Source organism: Lagenorhynchus albirostris, chromosome 7 (assembly GCF_949774975.1).
Source record: "Lagenorhynchus albirostris chromosome 7, mLagAlb1.1, whole genome shotgun sequence".
In the NCBI taxonomy this organism is placed as follows: domain Eukaryota; kingdom Metazoa; phylum Chordata; class Mammalia; order Artiodactyla; family Delphinidae; genus Lagenorhynchus; species Lagenorhynchus albirostris.
Window position 1 is genome coordinate 42,939,498 of NC_083101.1, and position 18,777 is coordinate 42,958,274.

The 18,777-nt window shown below is 34.2% G+C and overlaps 1 protein-coding gene across 3 annotated transcripts in view; it reads right to left on the reverse strand.

The window, feature by feature from the left end:
- The window catches only part of VPS13A (vacuolar protein sorting 13 homolog A), a 236,658-nt gene that overhangs the window by 150,109 nt on the left and 67,772 nt on the right, over positions 1-18,777 (reverse strand). For all 3 annotated transcript variants that reach the window (XM_060154950.1, XM_060154951.1, XM_060154952.1), the window contains exons 20-22: positions 16,415-16,551; positions 14,455-14,587; positions 11,879-11,996 (exon numbers count right to left, since the gene is read on the reverse strand). In XM_060154950.1, coding sequence (XP_060010933.1) covers positions 11,879-11,996; positions 14,455-14,587; positions 16,415-16,551 — 388 coding nt within the window. The remainder of the gene's footprint in view (positions 1-11,878; positions 11,997-14,454; positions 14,588-16,414; positions 16,552-18,777) is intronic.

The following is an 18,777-nucleotide window of genomic DNA, read 5'->3' on the forward strand; positions in this document are numbered from 1 at the left end:
TCAATTTACATTCCCACCAATAGTGCAAGAGGGTTCCCTTTTCTCCACACCCTGTCCAGCATTTGTTGTTTGTACATTTTCTGATGATGGCCATCCTAACTGGTGTGAGGTGATACCTCATTGTAGTTTTGATTTTCATTTCTCTAATGATTAGTGATGTTGAGCAACTTTTCATGTGCTTCTTGGCCATCTGTATGTCTTCTTTGGAGAAATGTCTATTTAGGTCTTCTGCCCATTTTTGGATTGGGTTGTTTCTTTTTTAATATTGAGCTGCATGAGCTGTTTATATATTTTGGAGATTAATCCTTTGTCTGATGACTCATTTGCAAATACTTTCTCCCATTCTGAGGGTTGTCTTTTCATCTTCATTCTGGTTTCCTTTGCTGTGCAAAAGCTTTTAAGTTTCATTAGGTCCCACTTGTTTATTTTTGTTTTTATTTCCATTACTCTAGGAGGTGGATCAAAAAAGATCTTGCTGTGATTTATGTCAAAGAGTGTTCTTCCTAATTTTTCCTCTAAGAGTTTTACAGTGCCCAGTCTTACATTTAGCTCTCTAATCCATTTTGAGTTTATTTTTGTGTATGGTGTTAGGGAGTGTTCTAATTTCATTCTTTTACATGTACCTGTCCAGTTTTCCCAGCACCACTTATTGAAGAGACTGTCTTTTCTCCACTGTATATCCTTGCCTCCCTTGTCATAGATTAGGTGGCCATAGGCGTGTAGGTTTATCTCTGGGCTTTCTATCCTGTTCCATTGATCTATATTTCTGTTTTAGTGCCAGTACCATAGTGTCTTGATCACCGTAGCTTTGTAGTATAGTCCGAAGTCAGGGAGTCTGATTCCTCCAGCTCCGTTTTTTTCCCTCAAGACTGCTTTGGCTATTCGGGGTCTTTTGTGTCTCCATTACAAATTTTAATATTTTTTGTTCTAGTTCTGTAAAAAATGCCATTGGTAATTTGATAGGGATTGCATTGAATCTGGAGATTGCTTTGGGTAGTATGGTCATTTTCACAATACTGAGTCTTCCAATCCAAGAACATTGTATATCTCTCCAACTGTTTGAATCATCTTTAATTTCTTTCATCAGTGTCTTATAGTTTTCTGCATACAGGTCCTTTTTCTCCCTAGGTAGGTTTATTCCTAGGTATTTTATTCTTTTTGTTGCAATGGTAAATGGGAGTGTTTCCTTAATTTCTCTTTCACATTTTTCATCATGAGTGTATAGGAATGCAAGAGATTTCTGTGCATTAATTTTGTATCCTGCAACTTTACCAAATTAATTGATTAGCTCTAGTAGTTTTCTGGTGGCATCTTTAGGATTCTCTATGTATAGTATCATGTCATCTGCAAACAGTGATAGTTTTACTTCTTCTTTTCTAATTTGTATTCCTTTTATTTCTTTTTCTTCTCTGATTGCCATGGCTAGGACTTCCAAAACTATGTTGAATAATAGTGGCGAGAGTGGACATCCTTGTCTTGCTCCTGATCTCAGAGTAAATGCTTTCAGTTTTTCACCATTGAGAATGAGGTTTGCTGTGGGTTTCTCATGTATGGCCTTTATTATGTTGAGGTAGGTTCCTTCTATGCCCACTTTCTGAAGAGTTTTTATCATAAATGGGTGTTGAATTTTGTCAAAAGCTTTCTCTTCATCTACTGAGATAATCATATAGTTTTTATTCTTCCGTTTGTTAATATGGTGTATCACATTGATTAATTTGCGTATGATGAAGAATCCTTGCATCTCTGGGATAAATCCTACTTGATGATGGTGTATGATCCTTTTAATGTGTTGTTGGATTCTGTTTGCTAGAATTTGTTGAGAATTTTTGCATCTATATTCATCAGTGATATTGGTCTGTAATTCTCTTTTTTTCTAGGATCTTGTCTGCTTTTTGGTATCAGGGTGATGGTGGCCTCATAGAATAGAATGAGTTTGGGAGTGTTCCTTCCTCTGCAATTTTTTGGAAGCCTTTGAGAAGGATGGGTGTTAGCTCTTCTCTAAATGGTTGATAGAATTCACCTGTGAAGCCATCTGGTCCTGGGCTTTTGTTTGTTGGAAGATTTTTAATCACAGTTTCAATTGCATTACTTGTGATTGGTCTGTTCATATTTTCTGTTTCTTCCTGGTTCAGTCTTGGAAGATTATACCTTTCTAAGAATTTGTCCATTTCTTCCAGGTTGTCCATTTTATTGGCATTGAGTTGCTTTTAGTAGTCTCTTAGGAAGGTTTGGATTTCTGCGGTGTCTGTTGTAACTTCTCCTTTTTCATTTCTAATTTTATTGATTTGAGTCCTCTCCTTTGTCTTGATGAGTCTGGCATATGTTTATTTATCTTCTCAAAGAACCAGCTTTTAGTTTTATTGATCTTTGCTAATCGTTTTGTTTCTATTTCATTTATTTCTGCTCTGATCTTTATGATTTCTTTACTTCTGTTAACTTTGGGTTTTGTTTGTTCTTCTTTCTCTGGTTCCTTTAGGTGTAAGGTTTGATTGTTTGAGATTTTGCTTGTTTCTTGAGGTAGGCTTGTATTGCTATAAACTTCCCTGTTAGAACTCCTTTTGCTGCATCCCATAGGTTTTGGATCGTCGTGTTTTCATTGTAATTTGTCTCTAGGTATTTCTTGACTTCCTCTTTGGTTTCTTCAGTGATCTCTTGGTTATTTAGTAACATATTCTTTAGCCTCCATGTGTTTGTGTTTTTTACGTTTCTTTCCCTGTAATTATTTCTAATCTCATAGTGTTGTGGTCAGAAAAGATAACTGATTTGATTTCAATTGTCTTAAATTTACTGAGGCTGATTTGTGACCCAAGATATGATCTAACCTGGAGAATGTTCCGTGCACACTTGAGAAGAAAGTGTAATCTGCTGTTTTGGGATGGAATGCCCTATAAATATCAATTAAATCCATCTGGTCTATTGTGTCATTTAAAGCTTGTGTTTCCTTATTAATTTTCTGTTTGGATGATCTGTCCATTGGTGTAACTGAGGTGTTAAAGTCCCCCACTATTATTGTGCTACTGTCTATTTCCTCTTTTATAGCTGTTAGCAGTTGCCTCATATATTGAGATGCTCCTGTGTTGTGTGTATATATATTTATAATTATTATATCTTCTTCTTGGATTGATCCCTTCATCATTATGTAGTGTCCTTCCTTGTCTCTTGTAACATTCTTTATTTTAAAGTCTATCTTATCCAATATGAGTATTGCTACTCCAGTTTTCTTTTGATTTCCATTTGCATGGAATATCTTTTTCCATCCCCTTTCAGTCTTTATGTGTCCCTAGGTCTGAAGTGGGTCTCTTGTACACAGCATATATATGGGTCTTGTTTTTGTATCCCTTCAGCAAACCTGTGTCTTTTGTTTGGAGCATTAAATCCTTTCACGTTTAAGGTAATTATCGTTATGTATGTTCCTATTACCATTTTCTTAATTGTTATGGGTTTGTTATTGTAAGTCCTTTTCTTCTCTTGTGTTACCCACTTAGAGAAGTTCCTTTAGCATTTGTTGTAGAGCTGGCTCGGTGGTGCTGAATTCTCTTAGCTTTTGTTTGTCTGTAAAGCTTTTGATTTCTCCGGGTAGAGTAATCTTGGTTGTAGGTCCTCCCTTTCATCACTTTAAATACGTCACGCCACTCCCTTCTGGCTTGTAGAGTTTCTGCTGAGAAATCAGCTGTTAACCTTATGGGAGTTCCCTTGTATGTTATTTTTCGTTTTTCCCTTGCTGCTTTCAATAATTTTTCTTTGTCTTTAATTTTTGTCAATTTGATTACTATGTGTCTCGGCATTTTTCTCCTTGGGTTTATCCTGCCTGGGACTCTCTGCGCTTCCTGGACTTGGGTGGCTATTTCCTTTCCCATGTTAGGGAAGTTTTTGACTATAATCTCTTCTCATATTTTCTCAGGTCCTTTCTTTCTTCTCCTTCTGGGACCCCTATAATGCAAATTGTTGCATTTAATGTTGTCCCAGAGGTCTCTTAGGCTGTAGGCTGTCTTCATTTCTTTTCATTCTTTTTTCTTTATTCTGTTCCATGGCAGTGAATTCCACCATTTTGTCTTCCAGGTCACTTATCCGTTCTTCTGCCTCAGTTATTCTGCTATTGATTCCTTCTAGTGTATTTTTCATTTCAGTTATTGTATTGTTCGTCTCTGTTTGTTTGTTCTTTAATTCTTCTAAGTGTTCTTTAATTCTTCCAGGTCTTTGTTAAACATTTCTTGCATCTTCTCGACCTTTGCCTCCGTTCTTTTTCTGAGGTCTTGGATCATCTTCACTATCATTATTCTGAATTCTTTTTCTGGAAGGTTGCCTATTTCCATTTCATGTAGTTATTTTTCTGGGTTTTATCTCGTTCCTTCATCTGGTACATAGCCCTCTGACTTTTCATTTTGTCTATCCTTCTGTGAATGTGGTTTTTGTTCCACAGGCTGCAGGATTGTAGTTCTTCTTGCTTCTGCTGTCTGCCCTCTGGTGGATGAGGCTATCTAAGAGGCTTGTGCAAGTTTCCTGATGGTAGGTACTGGTGGTGGGTAGAGCTCTCAAAGAATACTTAAAGCTGAATAATAAGAAGACAATCTGGTTGAAAAATGGACCAAAAATCTTAACAGACACCTCATCAAATAAGATAGATAGCAAATAAGCAAAGATGTTCCACATTATGTATAATCAGAGAAATACAAATCAAAATAAGAATAATGAGATAGTACTACACACCTACTATAATAACCAAAATCAGGAATACTGACACCACCAAATAATGGCAAGGATGTGGAGTAGCAGGAACTCACAATTACTGCTGACTGAAATGCAAAAGGGTATAGCCCCTTTGGAAGATAGTCTGGAAGTTTCTTAGCAAACTAAAGATACTCTCACCATATGACCCAGCAATTGTGCTCCTTGATATTTACCCAAAGGAATTTAAAGTTATGTCCCCACAAAAACCTGCACATGCATGTTTATAACAGCTTTACTCATAATTTTATATGAATCAAGTTTATCCACAAAAATTTTGTATTCCAATTTTATCACCAAAACGTGGAAGCAACCAAGATGTCCTGCAGTAGGTAATGGATAAACTGTGATACATCAGATAATGGAATATTATTCAGCACTAAAAAAAAATGAGTTCTCAAGTCATGAAATGACAGGGAGGAACCTTAAATGCATATTACTAAGTGAAAGATGTCAATGTGAAAAGGCTTTCTCTTCTCTAATTCCAACTATATGACATTCTGAAAAAGGGAAAACTATGGACACAATAAAAAGATCAGTGCTTGCTAGGGCTTGAGTGTGACACGGGAGGGATGAATAGAAGATTTCTAGGGCAGTAAGAATACTCTATATGATAAACTCTATATGATACCACAATTATGGCTACATATTATGCATTTGTCCAAACCCATTCAAGGTACAACACCAAGAGTGAACCATAATGTAAACTATAGACTTTGGGTAATTATGATGTGTAAATGTCGGTTTATCAATTCTAACAAATGTACCACTAGGTGGGGGATGTTGTTAATGGGAAGGCTATGCATGGGTGGATGCAGGGGGTGTATGAGCAATCTCTGTAGCTTCTTATCAACTTTTTTGTGACAATAAAACTGCTGCAATATGAAGAAAGTCTTTAAAAAGTAATAATAATTTTAAAAGAGACTGACATCAAAGAGAGAATAAGTTTTCGTTCACCATTTTTATCCCTGCATTTTAACTTACTTTTTCAATCACACACAATGACTGCTAAAAATATACCTGAATTACTTGAGAAAATTATAAGCTTTCTTTTACCTCCAGTAACCTAAGTATTTGTAACTAATCCCATACATCCTAATTTAACAGTTACATATTATAGATCTGTCTCATTAATGTATGTAAACTTTTCAATTTCTTTAAATATGCCAGCTTAACAACCTGAGGATGACAGGTGCCAAAATAATACCTACCAAATAACAGAGGATTTCCTTTTACCTGCCTTAAACTTTTTAAGCTCAAACTTCAAAGGAAGTTGCCTGATACTTGTAGAGTTCCAGGACTTTATATAATGTCATATCCACTTGATATTGCTCACAACTTACAAAACTGAAATCAAATGCTTCTCAGATTTCATCTTTCTAAATCATTATAGTTTCTGCTTGTGATTGTTTTCGGCACAATTTTCTGGTCCTAACTTATAGCCATTTTAGTATCATAAGAATACTAGTACAGAAGGCTTTCCTGGTGTCTTCTGCCTTTATTCGTTGCGTCTGGGTGTAACGCACTGAACCAGAGTTTGGCAAAATATGGCCATGGATTAATCTAGCCTGCTGTTTATTTTTGTAAATAAAGTATTAACTGGAATACAGCTATGCCCAGTTACTATGTACTGTTTATAGCTGCTTTCATGCTAATATAGCAGAGTTGAGTAGTTGTGATAGACAATACAACTTCAAGCCTAAAACATTTAATATCTGGCCCTTTAAAGAAAAAGTTTGCTGACTGTTACACTGGATTAATCTCTCATACTCTTGCATTCCATTATCTGTCTATATATAGACATTTTAACCAACTGTTCTAATTCCTGCTAGGCTATGCATATTCCCTACATTACTGGACGTAAATTCTCCCTAATCATAGACTAACAGAGCAATCTAAAGCAAGGGAAGTTAGCCATTTCTTCTCTCAGAGTAATATCACTTTTTTCTGGTACCCTGTAACATCCTAGATTCTAGCATATTTAAGTATAAAATGCTGAAAAAAAATCTATTTGTAAACATGTTTGCAACAGGAAATTACATACATCTTTGTCCTTTCTCACATACTGACAAACTTTAAAAGAAATATCAGACAATAGTAAATAGGCAGGAGGACATTTGGGAAGGAAGCCAAAGAACCTAAGCGTGTCTAAAATTAACCTATACCTAATGCTTGATTGTAAACAACAGCAAAATGTATAGAATGGTTTTCTTTCCTCTTCTCTTTCTCAAACCAAATTCCTGGCATTCCTCTGCTTTAAGACACTCAGAGTCCCAGTTTGATATTCTTGAATAAGGAAGTCTAAGAGAATGAGAGTAAACTGCACAATGTTTTCTAGAGAATTGAGTCCTATAATTTGAAAGGCAAAAAAAAAAAAAAAAAAGAAGGCGTGTAGGTTTCTCTTAGGTCTCTTCCTTTCAAATGGTGACAACAGTAAGTAGTATGAACCGGGTCTGCAACATAGCATATGGGAAAAAGACCAGGCTATCACTACTTCCTACTATCCCTTCCATCCATACTTGAGCCACAAAACCTTGAGCACTGCTATATGAGCATTCTCTTCTTGCCTCTCTAGTAACAATTTCACTTAGATTGTTTGGTAGTTGTTAGATGTGTCTTTCTTTAAATTTTAAAATAGATCTGTGGCTGAGGTTTGAATGCTTGCAAGGGAGAGAAAAATTACTGGTGGAAAGAAAAGGTGAAAGGGCTATTTAGGACTAAAAAACTAAAAACTATTTAGGACTAAACCATTTAGGACTAAATCAGCTAACTAGTCCAGTCTAATTTAACAGACTTCTATATTTAGGATACTGGGCTCAAAGCATCAGTCAGCTAACAATAAAATATAAAGATCTCGGTAAAAGCAAACACACGATAAATATAAAATCAAGTATTGTGATTTTTTATTTTAACTTCACCTTTTATTTTCTACAGGATTTAGAAAATATAAATCTGTGCTAATGGGTACAATATATAATAAAGATATAACTTGTGACATCAATGACATAAAATGGAGGGGGTGGAGCAGTAAATAGTAGAGTTTTTGTATGCAATTAAAGTTAAGTTCGTGTCAATTTTTTAAAAATTGTCAACTTTACAATGTTATAGGTAATCTCCATGATAACTAAAAAGAAAATATCTATAGAACGTGCATATGTGGAAAAGAGAAGGGCAACAAAACATGTCAGAACAAAAAATCAACTAAACACAAACGAAGGCCATAACAGAAGAAAAAAGGGACAAAAAGCTATAAGACATACAGAAAGTAAATAACAAAATGACAAAATTAATTTGTTCCCCATCAGTATTTATTTTAAACATAATGGTTTAAACTTCACAAAGATAAAAATTGACAGAATGAATTAAAAAAAAAACGATCAAACTATATGTCTGCAAGAGACTGACTTTAGATATAAGGACACAAATAGTTTGAAAGTGAAAGATACTCTATGCAAATAATACCCAAAAGAAAGCAGGAATGGCTATAGTATCAGTCAAACCAGACTGTAGGTCAAAACCTGTTACAAGAGACAAAAGACATTATTTAATAAAAAGTCACTTCATCAAGAAGATATAACAATTAGAAACATATATGCACCAAACATCAGAGCTCAAAAATATATGAAATATTGACAGAGCTGAGGGAAGAAATAGCTCTACAATAACATGAGACTTCAATACCCCACTTTCAATAACTGATAGAACAACCAGAAAAAAGATCAATAAGGAAATAGAGGACTAGAACAACACTGTCAACAAACATAAACAAAACACTCCTCCATCAACAGCAGAATACACATTTTTTCATACATGCACATAGAATATTCTCCAGGATAGACCGAATTTTAGGTCATAAAACAAGAGTCAAAAATTTTTTAAAGATTGAATAAAAAGCATCCTTTCTAATCACAATGGAATGAAACTGGATATCAACAGCAGAATGAAAAATGTAAAATTACAAATATGTAGAAATTAACACATTTACTGTTAATGAGTCAAAGAAGAAATCGCCACGGAAATAAAAAAATATCTTGAGACAAGTGAAAATGAAAACACAACATACCAAAATTTATAGCATACAGCAAAAACCGTGCTGAGGGAAATTTATAGCTATAAACACTTATATTGAAAAAGAAAGATCTCAAATCAGCAACCTAACTTCATGCCTTAAAGAACTAAAAAGGAGCAAATTAAACCAAAAGTTAGCAGAAGTAAGGAAATACAGATTAGAGCAGAGAGGGAGAAAATAGAGAATTGAAAAATAATTGAAAAAAAATCAACAAAAGAGTTTGTTCTTCAAAAAGATGAACAAAACTAAAGAACCTTTAGGTAGATGGAGATAAAGACAGAAGAGACTCAACTAAAATCAGAAATGATAGTGTGGATATCACTATCAATCCTACAGAAAAAGGAAGGATTTTATGCCAACAAATTGGTTAACCTAAATAAAGTGGACAAATTCCTAGAAACACACATCTATCAACACTGAATTTTGAAGGAACAGAAAATCTAGATAGACCTATAACTAATATGGAGAGTGAATCAGTAATCAAAAATCTCACATTTCATGAGTGAGTTCTACCAAACATTTAAAGAATTAACACAAATTTTTCTCAAACTCTTCCTGGAAACTAAAAAGAAAGGAATACTTCCTAACTCATTTTAAGGACAGCATTACTCTGATACCAAAACCAGACAAAGATAATACAAGAAAAGAAAACTACAGACCAATATCCCTTACAAACACTGATGCAAAAATCTCCAAAAAAACACGAGCAAACAAAATTCAACAGCATATTAAAAAGATTATACACCATCACCCATCACCCAGGATTTAACCCTGGAACGGAAGAATGGTTCAACATATGAAAACAAATCAGTGTAATACACCACATTAACAAAATGAAGGGACAAAATAACACATGATCATCTCAACTGATGAAGAAAAAGCATTTGGAAAATGCAACACGTTTCCATAATAAAAACACTCAAAAACTAGAAATAGAAGGAAACTACCTCAAAATAATAAAGGTCATATATGAAGAAACCACACATAGCACACTCAATGCAAAAGACTAGAAGCTTTTACTCTATGATCAAAATAAAGGATGCCCACTTAAATTACTTGTATTCAACATAATATTGGAAATTCCAGCCAGAGTAATTAGGCAACAAAGAGAAAAAAAAAGGTATCCAAATTGGAAAGGATGAAGTAAAACTGCCTCTGTTCTAACATGAAGTGGTCGTATATGTAGAAAACTGTAACAATTCCACACACACAAAAAATGTTAGAACTAATAAATTCATCCAAGTTTCAGGATACAAAATCAACTTGGAAAAATCAATTGAGTTTCTATTAACCAACAAATAAATGAAGAAAACAATTCCATTTATAATAGTATCAAAAAGAATAAACTTAACCAAGGAAGAAAAAGACATACACTGAAAACTACAAAATAATGCTGAAAGAAATTTAAAAAGACACAGGTAAATGAAAAGACATCTTGTATTCATGTATTGGGAGACCTGATGTTAAGATGTCACTACTGAAAACATTTGCAGATCCAATGCAATTCGTATCAAAATCTCAATGATACCTGTTGTTAAAAATAGAAATATCCATCTTAAAGTTCAAAAGGAATCTCAAAGGACCCCAAATCACCCAATCAATATAGAAAAAGATTAATGTTGGATGACTCATGCTTCCTGATTTCAAAAGTTACTACAAAGCTACAGGAATCAAAACAGTGTAGTACTGGCATGAAGACAGACACAGAGACCAAGAGAACAGAACAGAAAGCCCAGAAATAAACCATCACATATATGGTCAAATGATTTTCAACGAGGGTGTCAAGACTATTCAACAGGGAAAGGCCAGTCTTTTTAACAAATGGTGCTGAAAAACAACTACACATCCACATGCAAAAGAATAAAACTGGATCCTTACCTTACACCACATCCAAAAATTAACTCAAAAAGGTTTCCTGAGCATTAAAAGTATAAAACTCTTTGGAAAAAAATATACAGGAAAAACACTGGATTTGGTGATAATTTCTTAGATATGACAACAAAAGCACAGGCAACAAAGATAAATTAAACTTAATCACAATTCATAGCTTTTGTGCATCAAAGGACGCTATCAAAAGAGTGATAAATAAGACAATCCACAAGAAGAAAGAAAATATTTGCAAATCATTTTATCTGGTAAGAAGTTAAAATCCAGGAAAATATTTTAAAAAAACCAAACCTCCAACTTAACAACACAAACAACCTAATTAAAAGGTGGGCAAAGGACCTGAACAGACATTTCTCTAAAGAAATATATAAATTGCCAATAAGAACATGAAAATATGCTCAACATCACTAATCATTAGAAAATGCAATTCAAAACTATAATTAAATACTACTTCACACCTGTTAGGATGGCTATTATTTTTTTGAAAGGGAGAAAATAACAAGTGTTGGTGAAGAGGCAAGAGAATTTGGAACCCCTGTGAATTGCTGATGGGAATATAAAATGGTGCAACTGCTATGGAAAACAGCAGGACATTTCCTCAAAAAATTAAAAATAGAATAATCCAGCAATTCCACTTCTGGATATATACCCCCCAAAATTTAAAGCAGGGACTCCAATAGATATCTGTATACTGATGTTCACAGCAGCATTATTACAACAATCAAATGTCCATTAACCCATGAATGGATAATATATGATATATACATGCAATGGAATTAGGCCTTAAAAAAAATGAAATTCTGACATACACTACAACATGGGTCAACATGAAGACCTTATGCTATGTGAAATAAACCAGGCAGAAAAGGAGAAATATTGTACGATTCCACTTACATGAGGTACCTAGAGTAGTCAAATTCATAGAGATATAACACAGAATGATGACTGCCATGGACTTGGGGGAGGACAGAGTGGGGTATTATTGTTTAGCAATGGGTAGAATTCCAGTCTGTGAAGCTGATACGGTGGAGTGGTCGGACAAAAATGTGAATGTACTTAATGCCATTGAATGATACACTTAAAAATGGTAAATTTTGTTATATATATTTTACTACCAAAAAATCAATGAAACATGGCATTTCTTAGCTATATAACTACTAAGAAAATCTACAATCACATGAAACACGTAATACATACTTGGGCATCCTTATATCCATGAAAACCATGGCCTTAGAGAGTTCCACATTGAAGTGCATAGGTACCAAGATATGTTGTGTGGATACACTGAGTTTTCGTGCTTCTTTCCAATTATCACCTAATTACAGAAAACAGTACGTGTTTAACACATGTGTAATTTGAAAAACATACTAAACCTAACATTACCATTAATACTTCATAGTCATACAGTGCATGGTATGAGGAAATCTTCCTACATCTAGATAATCTTAATGCCATATTCCCAGGTACACATACTCAGCAGGTAAATTCTTTTCCCTTTCAAAGACTCTATGTTTTAATAGGAAAAATGCTTATTAAAATGTTAACAACAACATAGCTTTAATCAAATCTACTGTGCATCCTTGGCAATCACTATGCCAACCATACATTACTCAAAAAACATGGCTCTGATGCAATAATGAAAAAGGTAGGGAAAAGTGCAGTTCTTCAGTATTAACTAATAAAAGTTACATTTAAGATTTATAACTGACACTGTTCTAGGCAATGTTTAAATTTTCATTTAATTCTCACAATGATGTATAACATCCCATTTTAGAAAAATGAGACTGAGAGGAATTTACAGCTTGCTTATGGTCAAAAAGCTAGTGAGTGATAAGGCTGAAATTGTCACCCAGGTCTGCCAACATGCAACCCTCTGGCAACATTCACTGCAGTGTCACAAGCCTAAATGTTCAGTAAAGGAATGGCTAAATAACTGACAGCATAGCCTTAGAACTTTAGATAGCCAGTAAAAATCATGAATTTAAGTGCCCAAAATATTACTGGTAAATGAAAGGGAGGTCAGCATATAAAACTATGTAAATCATGTTAAAAACGCATTCACAAACACTCCCAAACACCACACAAAATACATCCCATACATTCATAGGCACACACATTGAAAAAAACACCAAAAGGATATCCACTGAAATATCAACAACGCTTATGTGTGAGCAGTAGGATAAAGAATGATGTTTTTGTTTTTCTGTATTGTCCAGATTTTCTAAAAGACGCGTCTACATTACAAAGAAATAACTTTTAAAATTTATAACAAGATTAATGGGATCCATATAATACAAAGCAGTTTCATGTACATTATTCCATTTGAACCTAATAATACCATAAGTCAGTTAAATCTTCAGTCAAGGAAAACCAAGCAAATGAAAGCTTAGACTCCTGAAGACAGGTAGTAAAATGGACTTTATTACAATTTTTAAAATTCCAACAGTACCGAGATAAATCAAATATTTCCTTCACTTCTCAATTTACAGATAAAAAATAAGATATTTAGAAGCATGTGTTTCAGTATTTATCAGGGAAGTCTATGACAATTACATAAAGTAACCCCAATGTCAAAAAAACCCTGCCCCCCAAAAGATTTAATTATTTAAGAATAGTTAATGCTTATCAAAAACAACTCCAAGGAATTCCAATAATTTTCAGATAATAATAATGAAATACTGAAAACAATTTTTTACAAAGCATCTCAATATCTTAACTATTAAGTATGGCTCATGGACTTTGAAAACCAGTTACCAAAATGTATCAAACACACCAAAATATAGTAATGTATTCCTTGAAAATAAATTTATGGATTTTTCTATAAACAATTTGCATTTGCCATCCACTACACTTCTGGGCTCCTTTTACACCAACTGAAATATGATAAAAATAAAAACCAAGTGCATTACTCTTAAAGCAAGTACAGTTAAAGAAAAAAATCAAATGTTCCAGTTCTATATACACTAACATTTTTAATAATCGTAACTTTAGGATCTCATTGCTCCTCCTTCTATTAGTTAGCTCAGATAATTAAAATTTCACCATATACACATCTCAATGTTCACTAACACCCTGGAGATTCAGAAGCAATATGACAGTGGAAAGAGGGCTCAACTAGTCTGGGCTCTCTATCTATTTTAATGGATCCTGACAAGTGAATTTCTGGCTTTGGTCACTTCAACTAAAAAACTAGATCCAGATCAGAGACGCCTATTTGTACATCAAAGTGAATAGGGTAAAGGTATTCCTACGATAGCGACCTTCTGCAGTCTTTGTGTAACTGTCTACAGCCTGGGCTATCAGAGCCCCTAAGCCAGCTGCCTCTGGCCTTGAGCAGCCTCTTCTGGTTATCCCATTGTGTAATACAAATATCACTTTAGATATGTGCCAGTGCTTTCCAACCTTTACTGGTATAGATCAGGATTTTTCAATCTCAGCATTACTGATATTTGGGCCAAGTCTGTTGTGGGTGGCTTTCGCCCATATTGTTTGAGGTTTAGTAGCATCCCTGACCTCCACTCACTAGATGCTAGTAGTGCCCCAACTCCCCACTCGTGACAACAAAAAATGTCTCTAGACATTGACAATGTCTCTTGAGGGATAAAATCACACCTACTTGAGATATTGCTCCTAGGAAATATCTACTATCACTTCTAATTCAAAAATATAAAAGTTCTAACATATTTAGGATGAAAGTCTTCAGAGAAACTGTCTAAAAACCTAATTAATCACTTCAGCAAAATGAATCAACAAATAATGCACTGTATACTTACCAACTCTGCTATAAAGCAGCTGTATGCTTGTAAGCTGAATATCAAAGGAGTCATAAGCTCTATGCATTATCTCTTCAAGTTTCGCCCCACCTTGTTTTAAATCTGGTAATTCTGAACGAATTTTACTTGTCACCTTGAAGATAATTTTAATAGTTTAAATTACTTCAAAATGAAAATATAAAGTTTTTTATCTTTCAGACTATAATATAAAAATTTAACAGGAGGAGATAAACTCACAAGCTGACATACATTATAAGACTATTAGAAATGTCTTCATCCATGACATATATAATGAGAAGGCCAGGTATAAAGTAAAGTTTTACATATTAAGTTATATTTTCCAATCATTTATATTAAAAAAGGGGAACAAAGCCAGTCCTGGTAAATAATAGATCTAAAAATTTTTTTAATCTGCTAAGAAGCCTTTTTATTAAAAACAAAATTAAGAGAAAAATATAACTTACAAAATGTTTCCATGGCACGATGACAGATATTTAGATAACTTTATAAGAAGACGTGAGAGTCCACAATTAAATATCAGTGTACCTGAATTTTAGTTCCAGCTCTGCCATTTATGCAACCTCAAGCAAGTTATAGTTGTACTTCCCCTTGCTTGGTATACTATGCATACTACTGTTTTCACTCAGGTATCCTGGAGATCACTTCACAGTAGTATATAAAGATCTTATTAATTCATATTTTTATATATATATATATATGTATACACACACACATACATGTACGTGTATACATATTTTTTATTTTAACATTTCCCCTTTATTTTAGATAGTTCATGTGAAGCAGACAGTCAAAATTGATTATCTGTTTGAAAGGTAATAAATTTTAGGCAAAAGGTTAAGCAAATTGCTTCAGGTCATAAAACTAGAGAGATACCCTTCTGACCACTATACCTTTCCACTGGCTGTTTCCACTATACCGTACTGCCCATAAACCAATTCCATAACTAAGTTCAAATATGAATAATTATCTGTATAAAATTTTATTATAAATGTAAATCCAGCAGTGTTACATAATTACTAACTGAAGAGTAAAATATATATATACATATAGAATAAAGGAGAATGTCAATATTAAGGAAAGGCACGAATTTGTTAGGTAGCCAGAAAGAGCATTCCAATATTATCCATCCCTTCTGGGTCTTTAAATTGTTAAAAGTTATTCCTCTACATTTCATGATCTGGAGTACTGCTGTCAAACAGAACTTTCTATGATGATGGAATTGTTCTCCATCTGTTCTAATACAGTAGCCACTAGCCATCTGTGACTATTAAACACTTGAATGTGGCTAATGTAACTAAGGAACTGAATTTTTAAAAATTTTAATCAACTTAAACAAATACATGTGGCCAGTGGGTTACCATACTGAACAGCCAGTGGGTTACCATACTGAACAGCATAGATCTAGAAACACCGAAAAAAAAGTATTCTCTACTCAAAACTGAGGGGAAAAATCATACATAATTGAATAAGAAGCAAAATGCAAGAAGACCATCTCTCAATTTTAGGATTCTTTAATAGAAATATTAAAATGCCAATATCTAAAGTATATACACAAAAAATTTCAGAAGGATGAATATATATTTGATTACTTCCAGAACTCCCTTCCACTCTACACACTTTAATTGACCAAGTAATAAATTTAAATTGAAAAGGAAATAAACTCCTCAAGCATTACTCTCAAATTTTATAAATATAATTCTTAGGTTCACCCCTGACCTTCAGCATTCAATTGGTCATTTTCCTATTAGAAATGTAGGGAAACTATCTAATTAAATGAAACTTCACTTTACTTGCCAGAAGGGAAGATTCCTCAAAGCCTAGTTTCTGCTATTAAGCTAGAAATTAATATACCAAATCAAACCTCTAAAAACCAAAATACATCTTAAACAAAGAAACACCATAAGTGTCATATTATAAAATAATTATTAGTAGTATATACCTTTAGATGACCAAGATCCAAAAGAAGCAGATTTGATGTAGGGTTAAAAATTCCATCTTGTGGGATAATAATATATGAAGCCTTCAAATTAATTTTGAGATCAAGAACTTTCTGTGTTTCAATAATATACAGCAGACCTGCATAAAAGTTATATCTTTAAAATGAATTGTTTTCACAAATTACTCAAGAAATAGAGAATCATTAAACACATGAATTGGTACCACAACCTTAAAATAATGTGAAATTAGTATTAATTTTAAAATAAACTTGAGCAAAATATTTTCAATATAAAGTAAGATATTTGTTAGTCAATGTGTATACTCATTAAATATAACTGAGTACAAAACTGGAATACTTCTTCAAAAAGAAGTTTTTGACCCATAAACCCAATTTGGGAAAACTGGGGAGATACACATCTAAAAAAATTAAGTTACATGAAATATTAGAATCTATATAATTCTTCCCAATTCGTGAACTTAATACAGCTACTTCTACCATACTGAACAATGATACTTGATCTTTATATTACTCTGAGACAATGAAAATCCTGGATTATTAAATCATCTTCAATAAAACTGTATGTAAACCAGAAAAAGCAACCAGAACTTTCTATGAAAATGGATGAATCTACCAAAGTGAATTTCAACTAAGATGAAGTCTTGAACTTATACTAAAACATTTAACTAGATTTCTAAATCTTGGTAACATGAATAAATAGGTAGGCAAACCTACTCTTCCACTAAAAGCAACAAAAATGGTTGGATATAAAGCAAAACAAACAAACAGCAACAACGAAACCTACTAAAAACACTAAGAGGAGGCAAGAAAGTAAGGATCTATGAAGCCAAAAATCAGATTGAAAGAGAAAACCTAAAAGATTTAAATGGGAGCCATAAAAATTTTATCCTGAGACCATTTTCTGCACTTGGTAAACTCTGGAACTCCTTTCCATAGCCTCACAGAGTATAAAGAACAGATGACAGGGTTTCCCTGGTGGCGCAGTGGTTGAGAATCTGCCTGCCAATGCAGGGGACACGGGTTCGAGCCCCGGTCTGGGAAGATCCCACATGCCACGGAGCAATTAGGTCCGTGAGCCACAACTACTGAGCCTGTGTGTCTGGAGCTTGTGCTCTGCAACAAGAGAGGCCGTGACAGTGAGAGGCCTGCGCACCGCGATGAAGAGTGGCCCCTGCTCGCCGCAACTAGAGAAAGCCCACACACAGAAACGAAGACCCAACACAGCCAAAAATAAAAATAAATATAAATAAATAAATAAAAAAGAAAAAGAACAGATGACAAAAATGAGGAGTCTAGGGCTTCCCTGGTGGCGCAGTGGTTGAGAGTCCGCCTGCCGATGTAGGGGACACGGGTTCGTGCCCCGGTCCGGGAAGATCCCACATGCCGCGGAGCGGCTGGGCCCGTGAGCCATGGCCGCTAAGCCTGCGCATCCAGAGCCTGTGCTCCGCAACGGGAGAGGCCACAGCAGTGAGAGGCCCGCGTACCGCAAAAAAAAAAAAAAAAAAAAAATGAGGAGTCTAGCAGGAGTTCTTTTCATAAATCTGGGATCTAAAAGGTACATACTCAAAGTAAGAGTAATCCAGAAGTTAAACCTCCCTGTCCCTAAAACCTACGCATAGAATGCAAAGAATGTCTCTGAGAAAAACTGGGAAAAAGGGGTAGTCTCCCTGTGAATCATAATCACAATACAGTCCTCAAGTGGATATGTAGCACAACTTTTGTCATTCCAAAATATCTCAAGTAATGACTTTAGATAGTGGTCCCACCAACATGCTCGAGATACCTGGCAGGAAAAAATGAAATTCTTCCCTGAATGAAAGTCCATTTATCCTAGACTTCAGGGAATTCTCCCAAATAATTTTCCAATAAAAATGAGCAGCTCACAATCAAAACTCAACAAAAAGACAAAGGTTAACATGAATATAAGAAACAGCAGAAATAAAAGAGAGGAGAAATAAAAACACAAAAGTCTTAACATAATGGAACTGAAGAGATAATTATCTGGTGAGACAATATAAAATAATTATACAGTTGACCCTTGAACAACACAGGTGAGTCCACTTACACAAGAATATTTTTCAAAAGTAAATATTTACATTACTACATGGTGTCTGGTTGGTTGAATGCGGGGATGTGGAAGAACTACAGATACAGACGGCCCACTGCAGATTATACAGATTAACTCTCGCATTATTCAAGGGTCAACTGTGCTTATAATGTTTGAAGAAATAAAAGACAAGTTTGAATATATCCATGGGAAAGAGAACTATAAAGAATAAAAAATCAGATTTTAAATATAACAAAGCAGAATTCCTAAAATGAAAATATAATCATTGAAATTAAAC